This window comes from Pezoporus flaviventris, unplaced genomic scaffold (genome assembly GCF_033815535.1).
Source record: "Pezoporus flaviventris isolate CSIRO_AGI_PZ_B2104156 unplaced genomic scaffold, CSIRO_AGI_Pfla_v1 ptg000002l, whole genome shotgun sequence".
NCBI lineage: Eukaryota > Metazoa > Chordata > Aves > Psittaciformes > Psittacidae > Pezoporus > Pezoporus flaviventris.
In genome coordinates this window covers 37790576-37817123 of record NW_026892550.1, presented here as the reverse complement: position 1 = coordinate 37817123, position 26548 = coordinate 37790576, and the positions used below count along the sequence as shown (strand labels likewise).

Sequence of the window (26548 nt, the reverse complement as noted above, 5' to 3'; positions counted from 1 at the left end):
GCTGGTTGATGATCTGATTCTGGAATTTTTCCCCAAAAAATCTCATGGAAGCTGTACGTCACCCAAGGAAAATACTATTTGTTCTGCTGGATTTTTCATTTCCTTCCCTTCAAACTATACCTATACAACTAAAGAAATAATAGTTGGAAATACCCAAAATCTGGAAAGAAACAATAAATTATCTGCCAGCCCCCTAGAGCAATTTTCTCCCTTTCTTTCCCTTCCCTTCTTTTCAGTACTGGAAATACTCAAATTGCAGCCTGTAGCCAAGGACTCAGTCATGGGAGTTTAATTACAAGCATCTAGTGTCATTTCCCTTAAATATAAATAATAAAACATTTGGTGCAGTTGCCTACACTTTTCTCTTTTCCTATACTAAATAGAAGTGGGATGTTAACAGAACAGTGAAGTAGCTTTATCCTCCTTTCCAATACACAGTGTTCACAATTATATAGCTGTGGGAGGACTGAGACAATACTTGTCACAAGTTCTACTTCATCCTTTAAGGATTCAGCAGCTTCTATTTATCCTTTCTGAATGCACAAGCATTGCCAGAAAAGCGTCAAAGCACTACTGCATATTAACTAGCAAAATGTGAGCAGTTATCTGGAAAACAGGCTGATGGATCATTTTCAATAATTTTCTTCTAAAGCACTGCCCAGATCATCACAAAGTGCAAATGATAACAAAAGCAGCGTAACTTCACATACAGTATACACCACTTTAAAAATTTAGGCAGATTTTCACAGCACTCTTAATGGAGATTAACAGCATTAACTGCAAGTCCAAACCATGCTTTCTTAGCAGTCTGCGGAACCGCACACAATACAGCATGTGTTTCTACACAGCTGCAGAGCTGCATTGGTTTGGAAGTTACTACTGTGCAAGTACATGCTACTCAGGTGTTTACTTTTCCCAAGAGTTCTGCTCCAAAGCCAGCTAAGTTGTATCCTTCCTGAAGCTAAACAAATTGAAGCTAATTCATATTCATCAGAAGTAGGCTGGCATGAGTTGAAAATGGATTTTATTAAAAAAAAAAAAAGAAAAAAAGGAAGTAAAACTATAGGATGGATACGTTAAACATGCTAGTCCCCTGAGCACTGTACTTGGTAAAACCTAAAGGGAAATTCTTTTACCAGGAAAGCTCCATTTCATGAAAAATGTTTAGGCATATTAAAGTATTGTGTTTTCCTAAGGTCTGACAACTTATCAAATTCTCCTGAACTGTAGCTCATTAAATATTGTTCTTAAATGACCAAGGTGTTAGTACCTGCATAACTGAGAGTCTCATACTGAAGATCAAATCATAATTTTTCTAGGCCTATTTTCCCCAAAACTGTAAGAACTCTTTCACTGTAGAAGAAACCGGGTATCACTAAGTAACTGTGAACTTTAAAGGAAAATACACAGATTCCCTCAATTACTCTGCCACTATTCTAATTCCTACCCAGCTGTTTCATGATGTTTCTAGACAGAAAAATTAACAAAAGGACATAATGCTCAGTGGTAATATCAATCCTCACAAATTATTTCAAAATTATTTCTGAGGCAGTTACTGTGTATTAGGCCCTGTAAGGAGCCCTTATAGTGAGTCTGTTAGCAGCATAGACCCTGACACTAGCTACAGAATCAGTAGATAAGGAAGATGAGGATAGTCCTTCATGAAAGAAATTTAATTTCAGTATGTGCCATGCTCTTTCTGCACTCATGAAACAACACTGATGGGGGACTGGGCTTGGGCTGGGTTGGCACTGCACTCCTGGGACAATCAGTAGCAGCTGAAGTTTTTGAATAATAGGCGAGGTCTGTGCTAAGATCACAGCGCAGCACCTGAACCATCCTGTCTTAGGAAGCATGAGCTATCAACGCTGCCAGCTGCTAGCACTTGGTAGCTAACCCATACACTGCAGATGGTGGCTGTGCTCCACTGGAAAAGGCACTGAGCAACTTACTTTAACTGGAACAGGTCTCATCTCCTTTAAAAGGGTTTGAGAGCTCTTAAATCTTCATCCATCTCCTCCAATTTAGAAGATCCTAGTGGTGAGTGATCTGCACAAGGCACAGAGACAATTGCTAGACGGTAATGCCCAGTAATGGGCATTTGTTGCTACAGCAGGGTCCTCAGAAAGGACCACAGTGAAGTACATGGATGTCAACATCATCTTTTCCCATTTAATTATCTGTGGTAACATATCTGGCTCATTTAAGAAGCTTACAGAAGAATAACTCAGTCAAGTGAGGTGATTATGAAGATGCTATTGTATCTCCAGGGAGTTGTGACAGAAGAAGCCAGGCAAGCTGAAAGATGCATGCTAATTGAGACACAAAAGAAGAGGTAATGAAGAAGATTTCACCAGGAGGGAAGGAACAACTGAACAGTAAACATCTATTAGCCTGTGATTTTCCACTGCCTAATCTTTTACATGACTGGAAAGGAAGCCCATGTTTTGCAGACTGACCAAGGAATAGCAGGAGTTACAAAGCTATTTTTTCTCTGCATTTCTCACACCCTGCCATGCAAAGGGAGTGGAGGAGGCAGAAAGCGCTTTGGCAACAGAAGCATGGAGGATGAGGAAAATTTCACAGGTGATGTCAGCCTTGGGGTACAACAGTTCATTTAGGCTGTCATGCTCCTGAAGAGAAAAACACTGAAGCAAATAAACAACTAAAACCAAACTAAAGCAAACAAATATGTTTGAAAAATGTATTCTGAAATGTGGTTGTGTGTGCTCGCCTTCCATGCCCATTTTCGTCACAGAAATGTTTTCATCCTTACATGAGTACGATAAAACAAACCCATTCTTTCATGGTTAAACCTTGTTTAATAACATAATTTACTCTCAGTGATCTGATTAATAGACAGTATGCTACTTCTCAAACAGTGTTAGTAGACACACTGGATGGCTGTTCGAGCATCCTACATCCAGACTAGGCTGAGGGCATACAAGGGTCTGTGCTTCAACCCTTGCCCTGCAATCCTTGCTGCCAGCTCCCCACCACCTCTCAGCCTGGAGGTTAGCTGCTTAACAAATTCAAGGCCCAGCTCTGACAAAACACAGCTGCATTGCCTTGACTCAGGCTGCTTTAAACTTTTGAGCTGTATATACGCCACAAATGCCAAAATACAGTAACACGAGTTAGGGCCAGAGAAACAAGGAAACACCTGTAATCAAAGTTTTGAGTAGTTAAAAGTTCAAAGACAAACAGCTGTCATGAATGTAAACACAAGGCTGTATTCAAATTATAGCCTCTTCTATGAAATTTCAGTCAATCAGTCAGTGGTGAGGAAAGTGTCAGAGCATGACACTGAATCAAAAACATAGACTATAGCATTCAAGGGAAATGGCTGCAATGTTTACATGAGTCATCTCTGCAACATTTTGAAACAGTATGCAACAGAAAAGAGCAAAAAGCAGAACAGAGAAAATAGATTCACTGGCTACAGTTCGGATGACAGATTTTGCAGAAACGACTGAATGCTACCAAGGGTACTGATGGGAACATTATCAGACATTCTGCACAACAAAAACAAAAGGCAAAGACTGTTACTGAGTAGGACTCTTATTGATAGGTACGCAAAAGGAAACTATTAAAAGAGAGTAAAAGTAAAGGAATAAATATTAAATACTGATTAAAAATGTCTGAAAAATGGCTTTCACAGCATCGTGCACTAATGTCTACTCTGTGGAGAAGTGTTCATCTGACTACCTAAATACTGCAGGAACATATAAGCTGTTTTGGTAAATGTCATGAGCTTGGAAAGAATGAGAAGGAAGTGTAATCCAAGTTGCACAAGTTTTTGCACAATAAAACTCTGTATGGTTATATACATATTCAGGCTTAAATTAAGATTCCACGTACTGAGGACAATGAAAATTTTGCTTGGATGTACACAAATTCTGCAGAATGGAGGCTACCTTGCCTTTGAATGCACATGACAATTAATGGTGATCTTTCAATATGGAAATCAGACAGATCATAAACAGAGTTTTCATTTTCCTACCAATGTTAAAAGAAACAGGACTCGTCTTCCTTGCCATGGAGATACTGGAAGTTGATTTCACAGTGTTTATTTTCAGCCTAATGGGGTCTTTCCTGCCTCCTGCTTTGTAAGTTATTTATACTCACAGGATAATATATTGCACACAAGATAAAGCCATATGTGCATATGTGTTCTTACTTACTGCTTTTCATGAATAGCATCTAAGTAACTTTATAAAAAATATCATCATACACACTTGCAGAGGGAAGATGGAGGAACAGACAGGTGAGTTAACTTTCCCATGGGGTATCAGCCCATTGATTGCATATCTAAGAACACAAACCATGCACCCCAAAGCACATTTTGTGGTTTTATCAATTCTTTCTCACAAAACTGAAAATAATGACCAAAATATAGAAATCATAACCCATAATCTCAAATTAGCACAACAAAGAGCCATATTCTCCACACAGGAGAGGGGTTTAAGATTATTCTTACTTTTCATGGCAAACTTTGGAAAGTTAGGCTTATGTGATTGGTAATGCCTCCAAGCTTTCAGCCTTAGGTATATTAGACATAAATAATATTATTTTTTTCAGATGAAAGTGCATATGCTAGTGTCAACCTTACTCCAGTTTCTAGGGCAACAAGGAGAACACAAACACAAAATGCACAAGCCAGATAAAATCAACACCTGTTTATGCATGAGTTGTGTCTATCAGCATTGGCAAAGATTTTAAAAACCACACGACTGGCACTAGGCTATTAAAGAAGCAGCATTAATTAATTAATCCTTCTTCTGCTGCACGCACCACATTTCATGTATGTCCTTTTGGCTTCACTCCCAAGCAGAAAATTGTTCTACCTTAAGTATGGCAGTTATTATCATTCCTCCCTTCAGATGCAAGCACCCAAATAAATGAAATTTCAACAGTGCTTAGCTTCAAGCAGCTTCTAGGCTCGAAGGCTAGTGGAACTGCTCAGAATTAAAAGATGTAAGAACAGGTTTAACAGTCTGGAATAATGTAGGCAAAATATCATCACTTTTATGTGAAGTAATTTGACAGTGAAGCAATAATATTGAGCTTCACATTGACCTAATCAAGACTAAGTTATAGCATCATATCAAACCTTTATTATCATCTTTGGAAAACAATTCTCACAGAAGTTGATTCACTCTATCTGTAGCTCTTTAGTCACAGCAGTTGCAGCTCTGCTGTAAACAACTTGCTAATTGTATTTCTCAGTCTTTATGGCAGGAGAAGTGCTAATGGATTTAAGCATGTCATTGCGACAGAAAAGTTCCTTGCAAGAAACAAAAGCTCACAAATAAGCTACGCTCTCCAGATGAATTGTAGTTGTCCCACAAACACACCCACAGCCCCTATGCTTCTTTCTGAGAGCTTGCATGGGAGATGAGCAACATCCGTTGCCAGCACAAGCATGCAGGAGAGAAATGTTCCGCCCTCTGCAAGATCAAGTGTTTGCATAATGGAAGCAGCACTGTAAATTGACAGCTTAACGTAAAAGAAATCATACATTCATTATGCTTTCTACAAGCACCTGTGTAAATCAGTGGTCTATAAACACTGATTCATTGTATATGCTGGTTTTGGTATAACTTACAACACATGACAACTTACAATATTTAAAGCGGGCATCAATGTAGAAAGTTACAGCTACATCTTCTAAACACAGCTGGGATTAACAAATTGCCTAAATTCACAATATTTTGTATTTTATTTATATATCTATATATAAAAAAAAGTAATGTGCTGTCTATGGGAGCATAGTGAGCATTTCAGTGTATAAAGTAAACCTTAAATGTTCTTTGTAAAATGTATCATATCCTTGAAATGCTTGTAGTAAATTCTGCATGTATAACTCTGATTTACTTTGAAGCTTACCAGATAAATTACACGTCTATATGATTTATCAGCCATGAAACTAACAAAACTAGTAATAAAATATTGTGTTAATCAAAACCAAGAGTTCATCCTTATATAGCTGCATTGCCAGAGAACGATATTAATTTTAAACTGGAACACCAATGGACCAAGAATGCTATGAAACATTGCTGCCATCTACACAAATTAGTAGTGAAGAAATTCGGTGACTATTTCCTTTTCATTTTGCAATAGGCAGCAGCTTTAGGACTCTTACTCCTGGGATAGTTATGTGGTTTATGACACTTCCTAATTTTTCATCCTTTCTGTGTATATTTTCTCAAAGGAATAACTTTTTCCTCTGTTATGGCATTTTAGCAAAAGTGGATTTTGTTTAAATTAATAAAACAAGCATTTTTAACACTTGCAGAACATCCAGAAGAATGTTTTAAGTAGTATTCAGAACAATTCTGCTTAAGCATAAGGGAACAACTCATAGGAGGACTCCTTTCCACTCACCTGTATTTCCACTACCTCACCACGTAACTTCCTGAATATACCACAGATCTGCTATATTCTGTAAGTTTATGTTTGCTCCAGGCATAAATTAATTTTCTCCACAAAATACTCTAATTCTCCTGTCCAACTACTTTTGAACAGCCTGACATTCTTTTACAAAAAGCCAAAATAAAGAAACAGTTCATATAGTGCTGGACAACAGCCAGCTTTTCTAGGTCAGCAGGAATCTGTCTGAGTTGATACAAATATTTCCTTCCTATGGGGAACATATTTAAAGCTTAGGGTTTTTTCTTGCAAATGCTAATTGCTTTAGCTTTCTGAGCTATCAAAGAGAAATGAGGGAAATTGCTAAGAGAAGAACTCCTAGGGCAAAGTTAAAAGAAAGCATTTTCATACATTTTAAGGGTGAAAGGAGCACACATATGCCTTTTTCTATAAGGACCCTTGCAAAGGCCCCTCATGCCTCAAAGTACAGCTCTGTTTCCTAAACTTCTTTCTAAATTCCTATGCAAGTTCTTTCATCTGCTTTTTTACAATATAGCTCATTTCAATTTCCATGGCAATCATATTTTTGAGAACTCTACATGTATTCTGCAGTTTACATTAGTAGGCATGAAGTGTAATTGAGAGAGATGTCAGCATCAGGACTTAAGTGTAGACATGGGCACACCTATTCAAATGGACAGCAGACAATTATTTGAACTACAGCTAGACAAGAAAAAAAGCAAGAAAGCTGAGCTTATCACACAACAGAGCATGGCACAGAAATCCTCAATGTAGCACATACCCAAAGTGGGTGTGTATGGCAATGTTTGGGTATGTGCTACATACCCAAAGTAGGAATGGCTTTAAACCGAGAGTAGGTTTAGATTAAAGTTCATTACTGTGAGAGTGGTGAGACACTGGAACAGGTTGCCTAGAGAAGCTGTGGATGTGTCCCTGTCCATGGTAGAGGAGTTGGGACTAGATGATCTTTAAGGTCCCTTCCAACCCAAACCATTCTGTGATTCTATGTATAACCTCATGTCCCAAAAGCAGTAGAGCTGTTGGCACTGTCTTCAGCCTGAGTTAATAAGCCTTCCCACTCAAGCATATCAAAGCTAGAACAGTTTACACCAACTAGACTATGTGGTATTTATGCGTGATCGTTAAGTCCCAGTCTTCTGATACTGGTTTGTGATATAGGCATAGACTGCTTTTACTAGACCAGCATTCCTGTAAATGGGAACCTGCGCTAACTGTAGGAGAGCAGTTTCAGTAAAAGATCTGAAAGCCCTGACACCTGCTACCAGCTTTGCTACTGCTTCCTAGGTGACACTTTTATCACTGTTTTCTTCATTTGGAAAATAAGAGAAAAATACTAGTTTTCTGGGGAGAGCATGCAATAAATCAAAACATTAAACATAATAATTGAGTACAATCTGCTACAGATATGAACGGTTAGCAGGTAATTCTCTGAAGCAAGACATCGATCCAAAAATGGAATTAAGAAGTTAATCACAGTTTTCATTCAAGCAAATGATCCTTTAAGGAGAATATTCAACAAAGCCTGAAGTTGATAAAAACTTCCCCAAATTTCAGGATAATTCACTAAGCAGTGGCAAAATACGCAGAACAGAGCTCAGCATGAGATACAACCCGTAAATAACTATGGTTGTGGAAAGACCTGACCTTTAATTTGCTCCTTTGAAAGTCTACTCTTTTCAGTCATTAATCTTTTGCTCAGATTTACTGTAATCTGGAGAAATACAGTAGTTAAGAGATAAACAAAGGATTGGACATAAACTACGAAACAAAAAAAAAAAAAACAACAAATAACTTCCAAAGAAAAGAATAATAAATTAAGCAAAGCAGAATGGCTTGATTGTATACTCAATGTCTGAGGCAATATAAGTGCTATGTACTTGTTTGACAAATAAGTATTGCATTTAAAGTCATAAAAACAATTAAAATGACATTTCCCTCCGTCAGTGTTGCACAGTTTACCATGCTATTCATGCCTAAACATTTTAAACTAACTTCTGTAAACAAAATACCTTCTGGTATAAAGGATAAAAATCAGTTCAGTTTACAAGTGAAGTAATTCTTCATACCAATTATCAGTTGCTATGGTAATAACGGAGATTCAAGAAACATGCTTTTTGCCCGTTTGGCATAGACACTCTGCTTCCCAAAAAAAGTGCACAGAGGAAGTTAGATGCCTGTAGGAAGATCATACCAAGGTCAGATACTCATCCTACTGGCATTTACACATTGCCATTAAAGTTACATGCTAACACTATTAATTATGCTCAGCTGCCTCCCTTTCCTCTTTTTTTTAAGCAAATAATTGGGAAGTTTTATTATGGTGAAAAATTCCTTCCATGGTAGCTAAGTGAAAAATACTTTGAAATAATGTGATTTTCCTTGCAGTATTAGGTTAGCCACTGTCACTGGTATTTTTTTTATAGCCTTCATTCCAATTTTAACTGTGAAACTTCTTTTAAAAATGTGTCCATGGTTATTCAAATACAACCATCCCAAAAATGACAGGAATTCTGCTGAAATACTTTTATACAGCTTTCATAGGTTTTTAATTAAAAGTTTTTCTTGGCTGGAAATGTACAGTTATTTTTCATTTAGCTACCAAGCTTTGAGAATGGGGTATTTTGTGAGGCAGTAGAGCTAGAGGGGGATGTCATCCACGAGACCTGCAATCTACTGCACAGAGACTGCCAGAATCTGCCAATCCTTTCATTGCACTCAAAAATTTTTTAACTGCTTCTCACAGAAACAAATTATTTTGTATGTGTGTGAAATTAAATTATTATACTTCACTAATTTCAGTACTTTCTCTTAAATCAGGGATCTGTGCCTTTGACATGCTAAAAGATTGGGGTTTTTTAGATGAAGTATGCCTGTCCCAAAAAAAGTCACACAAATCCTCTCTGGGTTTAAAGGTCATAAAAACTCTTTTCAGCTCCTTAACCTTCTTTCAGTTCCTTTCCCATCAGGAAAACATCAGTGCAAGCTTAGTATAATTTCACAGTATTCAAACCAGTAACATGCAGGACTGAGAAGTCTGGGCTGTAGGCCCAGACTTTTTTCACTTTCTTCTTCTGATGAACCACCACAAATTGCAATTATAAATTCTACTAACACAATGTTAAAAGCATAATTTTACATTCAGTAAGTAATAACAATTCTGCTGTTTTTAGAAAGCTACGCACACTCTAACTTTTCATTACTCGCTGTCTCGTTCAACCCTATTCTCTTCTTTAAAAACCCCAGTTCCTTCATGTGGTCACCCTTCTGCTGCTTGCTACATCCCAAATTACAGCTGGTGGTCACCCTTCCAAGGCTCAGATTACCAGCTCCACAGTGCTCACTGTATTTGATATTGCCTCCTGCGTATACATATGCTCAGAAAGAGGGCAGAATTTTGCCCCGGCAACCATATGGGCAAATTGACAGGTAGATAAGTGTCCAAATTTATTTTGTAATATAAATACAGACTTGGGAGTTGAGAAGTTAAATTTGACTCATAGATCTAACAGTGATTCATTGTATTTATCACCAAATACTTTGCTTAATCATGGTGAGTAAGATTAGTCCACATGATTGTAAGCTCCTACACTGAGTATAATTCCCGTTGTCACATTTTTCAAATGCCCAAGACTATTACTATTACACTAGAGCCAGCGATTTACCTTTCCACTACTTCTTCTTGACCTCTGTTGTGTGCTTATGCATTGTCTACTCTGGTGGGGGCTAACAATTCCACCAGCTCCAGTTATATTCAGGTTTTCTTTCCACCATGTAAACCATATGCTCATCAGCACAGACTAAAAAGTCCCATGCTTTTAACACATTACTGCTTGGCACTGCAGTAATAATAGACATAACCAGCAGTACAGATGTATTTGTTAGCATCCACATTTTGATTATCGGAAGAGACTCCAGAGCAATACCTGAAGCTTATTATACTGGTAACGTGAATTTTTGTTTTAATTTATATGCAACTGACATGCTAGAACCTAATTTTCAGGGGAAACATATAGAATAATTTCATATTAAATCGTTTTTACTTTTCACTTTAAATAAACTATTCTGGATTAGAAATATATGCATCTCTAATTAGAAAATAATTATGTCTCATTATTTTTACTCAGGGTTTCCATTACAGCAACATGGAAATTATCAGTTGCAACGTCTAAGGCTAAGCACACCAGTGAGCAGAACAGAGGAAGTTTGAGGAAGAACCTTTAGCACAGGTGAAAAATCCCATTTTCTGGGAGGACGTGAAGAGGAACTGACCCCTCGTCACTCCTACAGAAAAGAATTATGTCTCTCCAAAAAGATAGAACAGATAACAAAGTGAGAGAGGAGAAAATTAAGAAGGAACAGAAACAGGAACATTTTTGCCAAGAAAGAGGAAGGAAAGCAACCAGTTGCCCAGAACAGTAATAAAAATCTCACCCTGTAACTGGGTAAGAATTGCAAAGATTAGATGGAGGAGGAAACAGAAAAAGGCCTTTCATCTGTCCAGTCCACTATGAACAAGAAAACAATTTATTCTTTTTCCACTTCCCCCTGCAACAGCTTTTATTTTCTTGAACTGTTAAGGTCTCCATCACTATTCTTTAGTCTAAACAAACCTAGCGATTCCTGTCTCCCTGTGTAAGTAATTATTTCTCCTCTCTTCTGCAGTCTCTCCAAGTAGTCCATATCTTTTTTAAATGTGAGATTGCCGAAACCATTTGCAACACAACTTCTTTGGTTTTCTACCTAAGGACAGGATAAGGTCCTCCCCTTATTCATACCTCTGCCCTACCAAGTCTTGAAAGAAATATAAAGGTGAGATTATGTTCAACATGTTCACTCTGGAACACAAATATTGGATCCATTTTGTTGAGCATTACGTGGACAAATAGGCTATGCATTTCCTTGTCATAAGCCCTGCCTTGGCGGGGAAATGACAGGAAAGGACAGACAAAGGACACTCACAGAGAAAGAGGTTGAAACCTTCCCATCCGTTGAACGCATTCTCTGCCATTATTCTAGACTCTCTCACAGCTTTCCTCAGAAAGATTCATTAAATCCAGAATTTAGCTCAGCAATCTGTTGTTTTCCTCACATTATATGCCACGTATTAGTATTTCACAATAAGTTCTGTTCATAATATTGTTCATGATATTAAATTTTATCTACTTATTTATACCCCATGCTTCCTGACCACTGAAAGTTTTGACACAAGCAAACTAAAACATTACTGTAGTCCTGTAAACTTAATCCATTTTGTCTGTACTGAGGATTAACTATATTGCGTTTTAATCACAGCAAGGAAATGCATGTAAAACTACAGTCTGAAAAAGAGAGGCTTAAAATGTTCTCCTATTCTTATCACTACTACAAAATATGTATGGCCAGGAGACTGGCTCCTACTCTAGGCACCAGCTTAAGCATATGCCATCTTCCATCTGATCAGACCGGATTCTTTATGGAACATTTTGCTTAGTTGTACAGTGGGACTATATTCCCCAGCCATCCTCAAGGACCACTTGAGATACAGAGATGAAAGTCAGTGCTTGGTATAAATCTAATGAAGAAAAGTATCTACCACAGCCCTCATGAAAAAGGAGAAAGCAAAGACACACCAGTCTGAATCACATGTTTTACAAGCATATGTGAAACTCTTCCAACTATTTCTAAGTACACACATGTAGTCCTTATACATAAGACAGGCTGACATGCAAAAGCTTGTACTCAAATCAATACCACTGAGTTCATAAAAGCACAGAGTTTTTAACAATTAGAAGACTTGCTAAGATATTAAGGCTACAAAGTAAACTATTTTTTATTCTTTCCAAAGTCTTCCTAAATTGTAATAAAAAATTAAAAAAAAAAACCAGCTTTTAGTAAGTGCTAGAAAACATGATGAATACATTAATTAAAAAAAAAAAACAAACCTGAAGTAATTTAACTCAGATTTCGAGCTACTATTCCTGTCCAACCACTGCAGAAAAATTATCTCCTTATACAGGTACCATATCAGGATAATGGTAGCACATGCATTCCTTTCATGATGTACTACAGGATATGCAGGCTGATTCTGCACCTTTATTGCATATTCTGTATTTTCTTAATGGTTTACCATAGTAATAAGTAACAGAAAAATACATGTTATTAGCTATGAAAAACACTGGTTTGCTGTCAGTTGGATAGTCAGGATTCTGTGTAAGTCTTTGAATAGAGCAATGTTATGGGATTTTTAATCAGCTCTTTGAAGGATTTAAGAAATTGTAATTAGCATGAAAAGACCCTCATCTGCATGGTTCCACTGGGCCCAAGGGTCTGCCCTAATCACTCCAGGTAACACATGAGGGTTATAAAACATCTTCCTATGTGTGCCAGGTAACAAATAGTCATTAGAAAAAGTGATGAGCTGAGCAATTTCAGCATAAGGAAAAAAGGAACTAGAGCAGACCCAATCTGAAAAGTAAATCATTAACACAAGCACTTTCTATAGGTGAGTGTTTCATTCTGTGACTAGCTGAATTCTGATTCTTAAAATCAACACAGCAGAACAGAGGGTGTCGTGCTAATGACTGTTTACTTACGTTATAATCATACTTATTCACATATGATTAATGACTAAGTACACAGCGAATCTACAGAACCCGAGGACGTACAGTACCAAGCTGCAATCCCGCTTCATTGTTACCTTGGAGCCTAAAGTACTTAGTATCAGTTTGATTGGATGGTTTCTTTCAATTCTTCAAAATAGAGTAAGAGCTAACTATAACAATTCAATTTACTGAACTGTTAGTTTAATTCTAGGAAAGCTACTATTTTCATCTCAACAGAACTTGAAGACTCGCATAAGAATGTATTGTGGAGATTATGTGAGTATAATGATCTGTTCTTCGAAATCTTTCAAAACTTCCATAGCTCTTGAGTCGCTGTCACACATGTTGGGATCTATTTCACTCCACTCGTAGAAATTAATCTCAGAGTGAATTTATTTGTGATTTGGGTCTAACTCTGGGGTTATTTGTAGTACATATGAAGTGTCTGAAATTAAGATTAAAATATAAAGACTCTTACAATTTTAGATCTTTCGAGACAAAATAATTTGTCTTTTATCTCCTTCTGAGACTGTGAGTTTTCTATACTTGTACTTAGCTGCTACATAAGACACGAAAGTGCATACTACCACCTAACTCTATTAAACATAAAAATGTGCGTTATTCAGAAGTTACTGGTTCATAGCATGATTTTGGTGGGCTTGTATTTTCACAATACGGTCTATAACTGTATAAAGTAAGTGAATGACTTTATAATTTATAAACATTTGGGTTTGTTTACAAGGTGAAAAGTACTCCTAAGCAAAGAAATGCTACCTCTACAAAGCAGAACCACACAGGAAAGCTGCCAATTATTGTTCCTCATCAATAAATGTAGCAATATTTTAAACGGTTTCATTAGCACTCTGCAAGAAAACAACAGATCATTCTGCAGCATTAAATCTCCATTCTGAAAGCTGCTATAATCATTAGTTCATGACAGCAAAATGTGAAATTGCTTTTGCACCTAGCATACTGATAGTTATGTTCTCTAAGGACTTTCTTTTAATTACTATTAATAGGAATAATGATTCACTCCTCTCAAATGCTTTTTGCATGTGCATTCCCAATAAATTTACTGATAAATACAGCATTTTCTGGAGGATAAACACTTCTTTTCTTTCCTTATTTGAAAATATAACTGCACTAAATATTTCAATCATCCATAAGGTATTTTTTGCCATAAAATTATATTGCATATATGCAATACGTATTGAATGGGCTTTACTAATGTGTTTGGTCTTCTGCAATTTGGGATCTTGCATGGTTTACTAGACCACTTAAGAATTGAAAAGGGATTTTCTTCTTTGTTTCTTACTTTTTCCTTTAATTACTATGCAACTAATCTATTCCTTATAATTAAAGGAAGACAGGAAGAAGATCTCCATCTGACAACACAGGTAGATCCATTTCAGTTGGAGAAGTCAGGAAGTTCAGTTTCCTCTCTTCTACTAATTTACTGAGACCAATTGTATATAAATAATCAACACTGCATCTGAATATAGTATGTTGCTTGATATTACTGGCAATCCATTATCAAATAACATATAGAAGAAATTATTTTCCTTTAAAGTCATTAAAATTGGTATTTATTTAAGATTTGTAATAATTATCACAATAGTCTGACGCCATTATAAAAAACTTAACTGTGTGAGTTATTTAGATCAGCTATTTTAGGCTTAATTAATGTAATAATTATGCGTTAGTCAGCCTTTCAGACCACTTGAGCAGAGCGAGAACTTAAGTTCCTAATTTCAATCTTCTGATGTGCACCAAAATACTCCAAAATAGATGGTGTGAATAACACCTCTCTATTCCCTCTGCTTCTGAACATATAAAGACACACTGATTAGCCCTTTTTTTTTGTTTTTTTGTAATCACAGAAGTAAGAGAGCAAGAAGCAACTGTAGACAATGGGGTCCATTATTGGCCTCAGGAAAGACATCAAAAACTCATTACAGGCTTTCTCTGAAAAGTATTGTGATGGATTCTCAGTTTGGGTAAATATTTATTCTTTATTCCCATTTCCATGTTGTGGGATGGGAATGGAGAAAAACCCGTAGTTTGTATGAGTTAGCTCACTAGGTCCTAACCAGTGGAGGAGACTTCCCTGCTGAGGCATACAGACAGAACAGGACATGTAGTGCAGAGCCCATACAAATGTTCTTCCTGGGTGTCTGTTGGCTCTTCAACATAAAGGCAGTCATGGAGCAGGGGCAGCTTTCTCAGTGAGACTTAGCAATAAAACAGAAAAATCACTTGTAGCAAACAGCAAGCAAGAAAGCAGGGCTTACACAAGACTGAGTGGTGAGGCTGTCACATTAATTTCTTGTCTACTCTTTCTAAACAAAACCTTAGATTGAGAAAAGTCTTAACAGCATACTTTAGACTTAAGTATACTTGCAAAGAATCCCAAAACATTAATATACCACTATTCAGAAGCATAAGAAACATGAAAAAAAGAAATGGAAGTATTACTTTCAAAATTTACTTGGTTCTTTAAGATTACCTCCTTAATATTTTATGTTACCCTTATTAGTAGTTACATGTGTTATATATGAACAAGATCGAGATGTACAAAATGTGAACAGCAGCAGTTCTGCCAGATGCAGCAATGCAGGATGACATTATCAGAGATTACATACAGAAAATGGCTCCCCACAGTACCACAGAGGTAAAACTACCAAAAATTAGAAAAGATTACATCTGTGACCTCTCTAAAATCCATATACAGGGAAAGAAGGGAGGCTTTGAAGAAAGAATTTTCTATATTTACAAGTACCCTTTCCATTACTGTGTCATATATTATTCAAATGAAGTGTAACATATACAATAAACTCACAGTAAATCAAAATACTCATGACATTTTTATTTAATAAAGTTGCACCCAAAGAATGTCATTGCAAAAGTAGAGCCAGCTTATACCATGTAGTTAGCTAATAAAGCAAGCATTTTATTTTAGTGGATATTCCCTATGGGGAACATTCAGACTAAGGAGTCTGACTGTGTGACTTTTGTTATCAGCAGAATGACTTACTGAACAAATATTATTAGAAGGCTGTTCATACTTTAGATTGCTTTTTCCATCACAAGACTGAATTGCCTGAACTTTACACATAATTGGATAAAAGCAGCCTCAGCTTTTACTGATACTTTTGTTGAACTGCTTATAGCTTTGGTCTGGAAAAGCTGCAGCTTTCTTGCTCTCGCACAGAAGGAAGGTAGAGTGCAAGTATCATTTCTCAGTCTCTTTCCAATCTCTTGTTGGTTTGATTCATTCCACTAACACCACACAAACCTGTTCTTTCTGCATGGCTGTTTCGGAATCAGCTCCTTTCAAAAGAGTTAAATACACATGTGGAGAAACATAGATACATATATGAAGAGCCCACCTGCACCACCTCTTTGGGAAAAGATGTTTTTTTTGTAGATGAGGGTATATTGATATCAAAAAGAGGATTAAAATCACTGAAGTCAAGAATCCCTGAATCACCTCTGGAGATCTGCCTGCCTCACCTTTAGGTGCTTGGATACTTTGTGAGAAAAAAGCAAAATATTGTTGATTTTCTTCCTACTAAATAATAAGTATCCTTTTCTTTAGGATGCTGCAGAAAAAGACAGTATGAAAACCATTTCTCCATGCTCCCATACAGCGTCTGGTCTAAATTAATCCATAAAAAGGCCAAATTGCTCTCAAAAATAACTTTCCTCACCTGCTCTTTAAAAGCATTTTCTTTGTAATGCAGAAAGTCCTGCCACGCTGAATACTGTGCTTGCAAAGGGTGTTCCACCAGAACAGTGTGCCTGTGATGAGGGATGCTAGAATCCAGATACCAAAATTAAAAGTTTTTTAAGTTGTGGAATTCTTCTCTCAGTGACCATACCAGGCATTTCCCCTTGGGATTCTTCAGAAAATTTGGCTGCATATTTGTCCATCCATCTGTCCCTACCAGCAACTGAACTTGATACTGAATTTCTATCATATTTGGCAGAGGAATGGCAATCTCTTCTGAAGTTTTCTGAAACCACTTCTCAGTGGAGGCGAGGCATACAAATTCTTTTTCCAGTTAAAAAAAAACACAGCAGTTTAAACTCAACAGTCATATATTCTATTTGCCTAGCATTTATTAGGCAAGCAGTACATGCATCCTTTGGACTTAGCCAGGAGATTACTCGGAAAGAACCTGATGGATTTTGAGTGTAGATATTGATTAAAGGAACAAGAAGGGAAAATTACATGCTTTTGTGGTTGGAGGAAGTAGGAAGAGAGAGTCAAAAGAACCTGTTAGAAACCAGTTGTTACTAGCCACAGTACTCACAGAACTCGTATCACAAAACAATGTATTTCAAAACAACACACCATCCTAATATCCACAAAATCCACATTCTTGCACCCAAACAAAGTAACTGAAGGGGACATTGTTTGGTCAGCAAAACACTTATATATGCACTTGTGAGGAGGGATATTTGCGAGTGCAGACAACTTGAAGGAAAACTTTATTGTATTCTGTCCATTGTACCTAATTAATATATCTAAATATCTGCAGATCTGGGAAAAGCCAGAGAAGAATGCATGAGTTTCTATAAGGTTCATTATGAAGATCGTGGGAACATGCAGTGTATTAGTAATGAGGATATATGAAGGATATCTGTGCAAGAGAGGAGTTAGGACATTATCCAAGTTTAACCATCATCTTGTGTTAAAACAGAGCTTTACTGACTTTGACAAAGTTCTGTACATTTACACCAACAGTATTTCCTTAAGGCAATATTTAGATATTCCCTCTTTTTTTTCTTTTTTTTTTTTTAATGACTATATTCGCCATGGAAGAGCTGAAATGACCTATCTGCACTGACTCTACTCTGGTTCTGGATGCTTAGAAGTTCAGGTCTGCAACTGCAGTGGATGCTAACATCCCCTTGGGAAGTAACTACATTCCGAAACTGGTGGAATAGTGAACACTTCGCTTACCACTTTGCTCTAGATTATTATATTATAGTCAGACCCACTTAGGAAAAACATTTTTTTAACATGATTAATTTATGACTGGCAAAGATAAACTGACCTGCTATAGCTTCCATACAGACATTATAGCTAGGCTCACTTAACACCATAAACAACAACTTTATTTTCTGTGCAAGTATCAAAGTCTGACACTCCTAACAGTCAAACCTCTTAGGCTCTATGATCATTGTACCTTCACCAGTTCCCCTTTTGAGAAATGAAAATGCATAAGTAAATTGCTCATAAAGTTCATAGTGGTTTTATACTGACAAAGTACACAATGCTTACCAGTATAACTCAAATAGTTACATTATGTACAGTAGGTGCCAGTGATCACAGACACAAAAGTTAAGTTTTGTGCCTGATCCTGCAAAAAGTTTGTAATTCTTCAAAGTCTGTCTGGAATTGGTGTACACCCTACAGGATGGGCCCCCAGAGCATAATGCAAGTTTCTGTATTACTCAATCCCTTGCCACTGAGACCAGCAAGTGTTTGATAATGTTTAGAATTTTAAAAATGTTATTGGCAAAATTCCTGTTAACTTTTGGCCTTGAAAGAAATTATAGAATTATTAGATTGAATGGAGGGCTGGTAGGCAATCTAGCTCAGCCTCCTTATCAAAACAGGGTCAACGCTGCATTCAGAACAAGGTGGTAGAGATTTGCCCAGTTCTGTTAATAAAACCTCTGAGGACAGAGGCTCCACAAATTCTTCAGACAACTTCTTCTACTGCTTGGTTACCCTCACAATAAAAAAATATCTTCTTCACATCCAGCTAAAACATTCCCTGGTTGGTTTTATGACTGCTGCCTTTCATTTATCATGTACCTCAGCAAAAAGCCTGGCTTTGATGCTCTTCACACAGGTACTGCAGAGCACCTGCTGGGTCTCCCCAAAGCTGTCTCTTCTCCAGGCTAAGTCCAATTCTCTCCTCACATGGCAAGTGCTCCTGCTCCAGCCTTTTGATCACAGTGGAGACCCTCCAGTGTCCACCAACAAGCTCTCCTTGCTTTACTCAGCAAAGTAAAAAGAGTTTTGCTCATTAAGGGCACAACCCAAAGCTGCCTGAAATCAATAAAAAAGATCTCTACTGACACTAATCATGAGACTTAAATTTCTGAGACTGTTACGTGGTCCAGAAATGTCTTCCTGCTCTTCTCAATTTTCAAATTTCTGTTTACTTCTGAATCATAGTTTTGTTCTACCTGTGTACGTGGGTTGGACAGCACTGTATGTACAGGAATTATATTCTGTGAACATACCCCTAACTCTTCCTCTGACATCATCAAGACAACTGGCAACACAACTTTCATTGCTTTGCCATAACATGTAATTTCTGCTAACTGCAAACAGCAACATAATGCTCATTTTAAGTGTGAAATTCAGGATCACAAAGTTGATGTGAGCATGAATCTTAGATCTTTTCTTCCACACTCTCACCAAGTCTTGCCATCTTTCAGACTTTAGCAGTCTGCATTTCAGCAACCATGTCAATTAATTATTTTGTACTCCAGCAAACCTCTGAATCACTTTTATTTGAAGAAAACAGACACAGAGCATACTTGGCTTCAGTCTAGAGAGATAGTTCTGCCTTGAATTTACTATTAAGTATACAGCAGCTGGTTACAGCTAAGTAATTACAATGGGACTGTCCTGTAGAAGGAAACAGGTATATTAAGCCCAGCGTCACAGAAGGGCCTGCCTTCCCTCCAGATAACGGAAATAGTCCCAGCCTCTTTAATATAAACATGTGTGGGACTTAAAACAGCTTAATGATTAAGGACATATAGGGAAATTGGGGTATTTTAGGAGATTTTCTCCTATTAAAAAGTTTCACTCATAAAGCAAATTTCAGCAGACTAAAGCTGAATTAACGTTTATAATTCTGATCAGAAAAGTTTAACTTTCAAAGTGCCTGCTTTTCTATAAATCAAAGAAACTTAGCCTGTAGACGAAATGCTGGAATTGAATTCTTAACATTATAATCTAGAAGCGCTGAACTACAATTAAACAATAATGACTTTAATTGTCAAATTATTCCTTAAGAAAGGGAGAGATGGGAGAGATGATGTCAGTGCAATCCTAGCCTTTCTCTCCCTCCTTAAGCCACTGTTCTGCTGATCCTATTCTTCTGAATTCTTTTGTCTTTATTCTATAGCAGTCTACTGCTCAAGGTGCAGAACATGCTCCGTACTGATTTTTCTCATAATTTACTACTGCTCTTGCTGGGCACAACAATGATTGGTTTTTATGCTGTTTCTATCTAGGATGGCTTCTGATAAAAGCATGAATTGGGTGCATTGACACACCTCCACTCCTTTTTTTTTTTTTTTTAAGATGATCATCACCGTAATTCTCAATGGTCTGTCTCATAGCAGTTGCCACCTCATGTTTTCTATTCTGCAGAGGAAGCTGTAGCGATTCTGCAAGCTTTTATTCACTTTGATTTATGATGTGCTCTCTGGTCCTGTGAAATATTTCCAACTAATCTTCAGAAGGAGTTATTGTAATGCGCTTGCTGCCTCAAAGCTGTTGGAATCTGGTGATGGTACCAGTGCTTTGGCCTTCCTAATAATTCACCCTAATCGATGGGGAGCTGTTGCTTGAATTACTCAGAACCCAGTTGGACATTTTATTCACTGGAGGGTGTTTAAAGGTTATGTCTTCTCTATGTAGGCAACTTTTTTCTTTCACATAAATTTCATTTGCTGTTCAGCATCAGTGGATGCTGTGGATATTTGGAAGAATTAAATGTATTTTTAAAACTAAACATTAAATAAGGAAAATCTCAACAGGGGAATGCCTTAGCATCCCTGCAGTGACCATCCTGATGGATGTGGAAGAAAAGTCACAAGATCATACTATCCATTTCCCTATGCTTTTTAGAGTTTAAGGGAGAAAAAGATGTGTGAGGAAAACAAAATGGCCATAGACTCGAAACTGGCCATCCTACTGTCAACAGTGCAATATTCTTTCAACAGGTTCTTTTAGATATTCCATGCATAGAGGTTTTATTGTAAAATATCAAATTTACTTGTTTCATGATAAGTAATTTTACTCAGGATTTTCAATCTAGCAGAGGAGTACAAAATGTACTGAAAATACAATACAAATGTAATATTGATGACATCCCCATTCCTTTTTTATGATATGCTCACTGCTACAGTGTTAGGCATCCCCAGTCACTGGAAAGCTAGCTCAAGCCCACTGCTCTCTCCCGAATTATTTTGCTAGTTGTTGGGTATTTACACTGTATTGGGCTGAGACTCACAAGTATTGATTCCCCTCATGCTGGTATGACTAACTTAAGGAGACATTCACACCCTTTTAATGAAGTCAGGTATAAACATTCACACCACCACTTCATCCACTCAACTCTTGATAGCTGTTTATCTAAAATAAAGGCCACCCTCAGTCCCCTTTGTGTTGAGATAAAATCAGCTTTCCTCACAGCATCTGTGGTGAGTCATACCCTGCATTATTCCCGGAGCTTCATGGGCACACTGCCCTTACCCAGCCCCTCTGAGCCTTGTTCAATTACAGGAGTTTATGGTCAGTCACAGCTGACTTCAGGGAAAATGAATGAAGTGAAGTAGCAGTACCTGTAACTATGCTCAGGTGTTCAGTCAACACTAAAAATGACCTGCTTCCAAACAGGGCAGTAGGAATTCTCTAATCAAAGATAATGGAAAGGAACAACCTATTCCCATGTAGCTGCTTGCTCCCTGATCAAAATTCAATCTGTCCTAATTTCATTCAGTTACCAAATGCCTCTACTGTTCTGCCCCCTCAGTTTGTGCAGTGATGAACCCTGCTGCTATGTCTGCATTTCCTAGACATGCAAACCCTGTATAATTTGGGGGGAAACATGATTTTGCACCCTGGGCCATACATCCTGGAAGCAGAGCCCCAGCTTTCCCAAAATGACTGCTGTTTTGATGTATTTCCTTGTTTTCCTGAGGAATGTCAAACAGAAGAATGTTGTGACCACAGATGTTTCTAATATGACAAGACTGTAACAAATCTTTGAAAAACAAATTCCTGCCACAACTTCTAAGTTTATCTCTCAGTACAGGAGATTATTGTAAGCATTCAGTCTTGCTCCACAACTTAAAATTACACCATCTCTTTCATGCTTTTGCTCTCCCCATAAAACTACATCAAAGGGCAGTAGGGCAGTCAGTTGCTCAGAAAATCAACCTCTTGGTTTGTGCATTGCTTTTGCAGCAATTTTTTCCTTCTTGCCTGCTGTGTAGCAACCTGTCACCACAGGACAGTAGCGCCACCTGCCGCCATGGCCCTAAGGCCCGGTCCTCTGTGACAGGGGTATAGATTGTCCACCCCGGATTTACTTCAGAGGGGCACAGACAGTACTGCAGCATCCAAGAATCAATCCCTGTCTCCACTGAACTGTCTACCAGTAAATCTCCTTGGCTTTTCTTTCCACAGTAAATATCACACAGCACTCTTAAATTATTTGCTAGTGGACATAGAAGAAAAAGGCTACAACACACAGCAAGTGGTAGGCTTTCACTGTGTAATCATGCTGAACTCACACCAGCAACGGCTGTGACAGGTTCAGAGAGCACTCACATGGAATGCCAGATAAACTTCTGCTTTCTACCTTTTGTTTAGAGTGCAGGCTCAAAGTCTTTGAATCTCATATCTGTTTCCTTCATCCATTTGCATCCTACTATTTTTTATTATTATTCTCATCAAAATGTCTTCTCTTTTGACAACCTTATCATAATATTTAATAATGTGTTGGGTTTTCAGTTGTTCTGTTTTTCCCCTCAAGACTGATGAGCATTTTTGTCTCAGGTACTTCAGGGAGCATAAGTAAGAAAGCCAAATTTATTTTTTTTTCTAACTCAGAACACGTATCAATATATATTTTTGATTCTGCATTCTAACAGTTTCTTCTAGCACTTCCTTCCACAGGCATTTTGTTTATTAATAAGCTTTGAGCTGGTTTGCCCAGTTCACCAGGCACAGAACTCAAGCACTTCTACCTCCTGAGCTGTAGAGAGTGATGACTGAATAATGCCAAATAATGCTAAGAACAGCATTATTTGACATGCTAACAAGGGGGAGGAAATGGAGCCCCACATACCACCTAGCCAAACAGCACTCCAACTCTGTACGGCTGCAAATGGCATGTGCCTAGGAAAATTCTGGTGAGCAAGATCTGAAGAAGTATGGGTACTGTCAGTAACTATGATGTCATGAGGATATAAACTCTCAATTTCTGAGGCTAGTATCTGCAGAGCCCTACCCTAGAGATACACTAAGCGACAAGTGAAGCCCAGGCTACAGAAACAATTCCCACGCTGACAAAGGAGGATGGGATGGCGCATATATCTTAAGGATGAGTCTGCAATTCATTTTAGATGTGACAACATACATCAACCTATAAAAAACTGCTATGGTCTCATCGTCTTCTCTATGGCCAGTATTTATCTCCATATCTCCACAAGATTTTTTTTTCCTCATAATTTTCCTGATTGTTTTAATGAGTAAAAAGGCACTATTCATTTTATGTTCAGTTGTAAAAGTAGGTCCTTGTATTTAAATAAGTAAAAGGCAGGAGAATATTTCTCTACTAGTGAGTACTTTCTTCCTTTTGTAAAGGCATGTTGCTTTGTTAGTACTTTTTCAAGCGACTTCTTTAAAAATCTTAAATTTCTGACCATACGTTCTTTTCCTCACTTAGCCCCTGACAATTTATTGCCCCTACCTTGGCTTGGGGGGTCTAAAGTAATGATAAAATTTCTTAAGAAATTATGTTTTCATTCTAATCTAAAATACTGACTTCTTGCTTGGTGCTTTTTAATTCCTTTGCTAAAATTGCAAGCCAGAAAAGCCTTGATTAGAGACCATACATGAAATCTGTACGTGTATGTCATTACTACAGAAGGCATAACATACAAAAGGCTTTGAAGTGTATGTAAAGCAGGCAAATAAATTAATTAGTGTAACTATTGCAAGTCCTTATTCCAGGAAGTACTAAAGACATAAAATACCTAATTTGTACTTATAAAACATATCCCATTTTTCCTTGAAATGTACATGTCAACAGTGTCATTTTAATCATGTACTGACTGAGACAAGGAGTCATTATAAAAGATAATCTTTATATTTGGTGCATCTTGGAAAGCAGGTAGAACCCTGAGAGGAACTAACGAGGTTAACCAGGGGACAATATAAAGTGACTTTCAAGCTCAGTTATTTTCTTCTGTATACGTATGGGCCTGTGACTCTATTCAAATGAATACACCAGTTCTGTTTATTATTCACAGATTTCTTAAAAATGAAATAAAGTATCACTGAGAATGAAGTGACTGTAATTTAATGAGTTACAAAGAAAAAGAGTGCTGACTTCTACATGGAATATCAGAAAGCTACCTGACATTTTACAGTAACATCATTTATTTAAAAAAACACTGTATTACACAGAGATTATGTATTATATATGTATTTAAAAATCACCTATACATTTAATTTATCATTTCCTCACTAGTCCTTTCAAATTAGAAATATCATGAGAAATAAATATTGAAGACTGTCAGGGAAATCATGGATTAACTTTGAAAGATAAAATAGGAATTTTAGAAAAAGGTTGGAAGAGAGGAACAAAAATGTGATTACATTATAGTGAAAAAAAGTTATTTAGAATTAGTTTGGGGATTTTTTTTAGGCCTAACTCATGCTAGGGGTGACTTCCTCAAATATCGTCTGTCTTCCCAGGACTTACTGCAAGTTTAGGTTCTGTTTCATAATTCAAAACTTTCTGCATCCTGTTCCCCATGAAGCAAAGATAATTTAATATTATCATTGTTGGTTTTCAACAGAATCATATATGAAGTGTTACAGATGTAAAACACCTTATTTAAAGGCTGCTTTCTCCTTTAGCTGACACAAGGAACCATTTTTCCTGCTCCAAATTTTAACCCTGTTATGGATGCCCAGTTGCTAGGAGGAGCCCTACAGGGAATCAGTGAGTATCATGACTAATCCTAACACTTTTGTTGTTGTTGTTGGGGGGATGGGGGTGTTAGAAAGTTCTCAGAAAGTAAAAAGCATTAGGCAAAAGTTCATAAAATTAAAAATGTCACCAAATATCTGTTGATTCTTCAAGGTCACAATAAGACACTGGTGATGTCCAAACAAATAACATATTTGCATTTACAGAAACTAAGAGGTGATTAAGATTAATCTAAAATCTGTACCAACACTTACAGTAATGAATGCTTTGCTGGAGAAAATAAGAAAAAGAAAACAGAATTCTGTGTTATGTCACTACAGTGAAGGCCAAAAAAGGAAAGGTTTGTAATTGTAACTTCAAGAATTAATTATTAGCAGGGACTGTTAAGTCTTTTAATCAGTCATCAAGAAATAAAAATAAATGGAGTAGAAAGTTACAGTATTATATATCACTCAGGAGTAATTTTTGCTTTCAGTCTATGTACCAAGAAAAAAAATTGTTCATCAAAGCATTGTTCTCTTTTTAGATCTTTGTGTTTTCCTGCTGAACACTGTTGGTATTGCTGAGGGTCAGAATATTGATTCCTTTTTTTTTTACTAGCTGAAACATTTTCCTCACATTAAAATTGGTTCCCGTATCCAAATTTTTATATCCCTTGGGCTTTTCACAAGGTTGTACAGCACCAAATCTTGCACTGTTTTCAGTTTCTTTAATGGAATGTAAGGACTCAGACTTTAATGGAAATGTAAGGACTCAGTCAAATGAAGCACAATGAGAATTATTGACCAAGGGGAATCTGAAGTATCTTTCCGATTAAGTTGGCTACAGATGAAAAGTTTTAAACATTTTGCTAAACTTCAAACAGTACTTTTAATGCCACGCCGCTTACACAACAATCCAGAAATGATTGTCTTCATTTAATACTGTAAATCCATGTGTGTTAACCTCACTTTTCATTTACCTAACAAAGTCCATGGAACAAAGTTGTAATTTAAAGGACCCCTGGCAAAAGAAAAAGTTCAGCATCAAAGAAGTTTAAGTCTCTATAACCTTTACAGGAACTGACAACCTCACCCTGAATCTTGCACATGACATTCATTCTTGTGAGAATGTTCAGTCCCATACTGTCCCACTGATACCACTGGTACTACACAATAGAATAAAGTTATTTCGGTTTTTAAACCTTTCCTGAATTATTCTTGTCTTTTACTGTAGGATGATATAAACTGTACAGATTCCTAGTAATCATTCTTTTCTAAAAAACATAGTAAGAAATCCTTTGTACAGTTGCAGCAATACTTCCATTTTGTGAGCCTGACAGAAATGAATCAGACTGATGTTAAATCAGTCTTACTAAAAAGCTGATGTAATTGTGGCTAGATGATTCAGAAGAAAGAGAACTCAACCTGCTGCATAATGAGCAAATAGAGACTTCCTCTGCCAGCTTAAAAAAAAATATATATATATTCAATGTCCAATTACATTTGTGTCAAAATAAAGCCTGTCAGTTATAGATCATATAATAAAATCTGCCTAAAGAAGCTGTGATAGGAACAGAATGTGTAT

At 37.0% G+C, this 26548-nt stretch overlaps 2 protein-coding genes across 2 annotated transcripts in view; both read left to right on the top strand.

Annotated features, from left to right (window-relative positions):
• The first annotated feature begins 1479 nt into the window (after positions 1-1479).
• Positions 1480-26548, top strand: part of LOC133280558 (uncharacterized) — a 49670-nt gene continuing 24601 nt past the window's right edge. The window contains exon 1 of the mRNA XM_061475380.1: positions 1480-1485. The gene's annotated coding sequence lies outside the window, so the exon portion shown is untranslated. The remainder of the gene's footprint in view (positions 1486-26548) is intronic.
• ANXA10 (annexin A10) overlaps positions 13137-26548 on the top strand; it is a 26886-nt gene continuing 13474 nt past the window's right edge. Inside the window, exons 1-2 of the mRNA XM_061475352.1 lie at positions 13137-13271; positions 24910-24994. Of these exons, the coding sequence (XP_061331336.1) occupies positions 13254-13271; positions 24910-24994 (103 nt within the window). The 5' untranslated portion in view covers positions 13137-13253. The remainder of the gene's footprint in view (positions 13272-24909; positions 24995-26548) is intronic.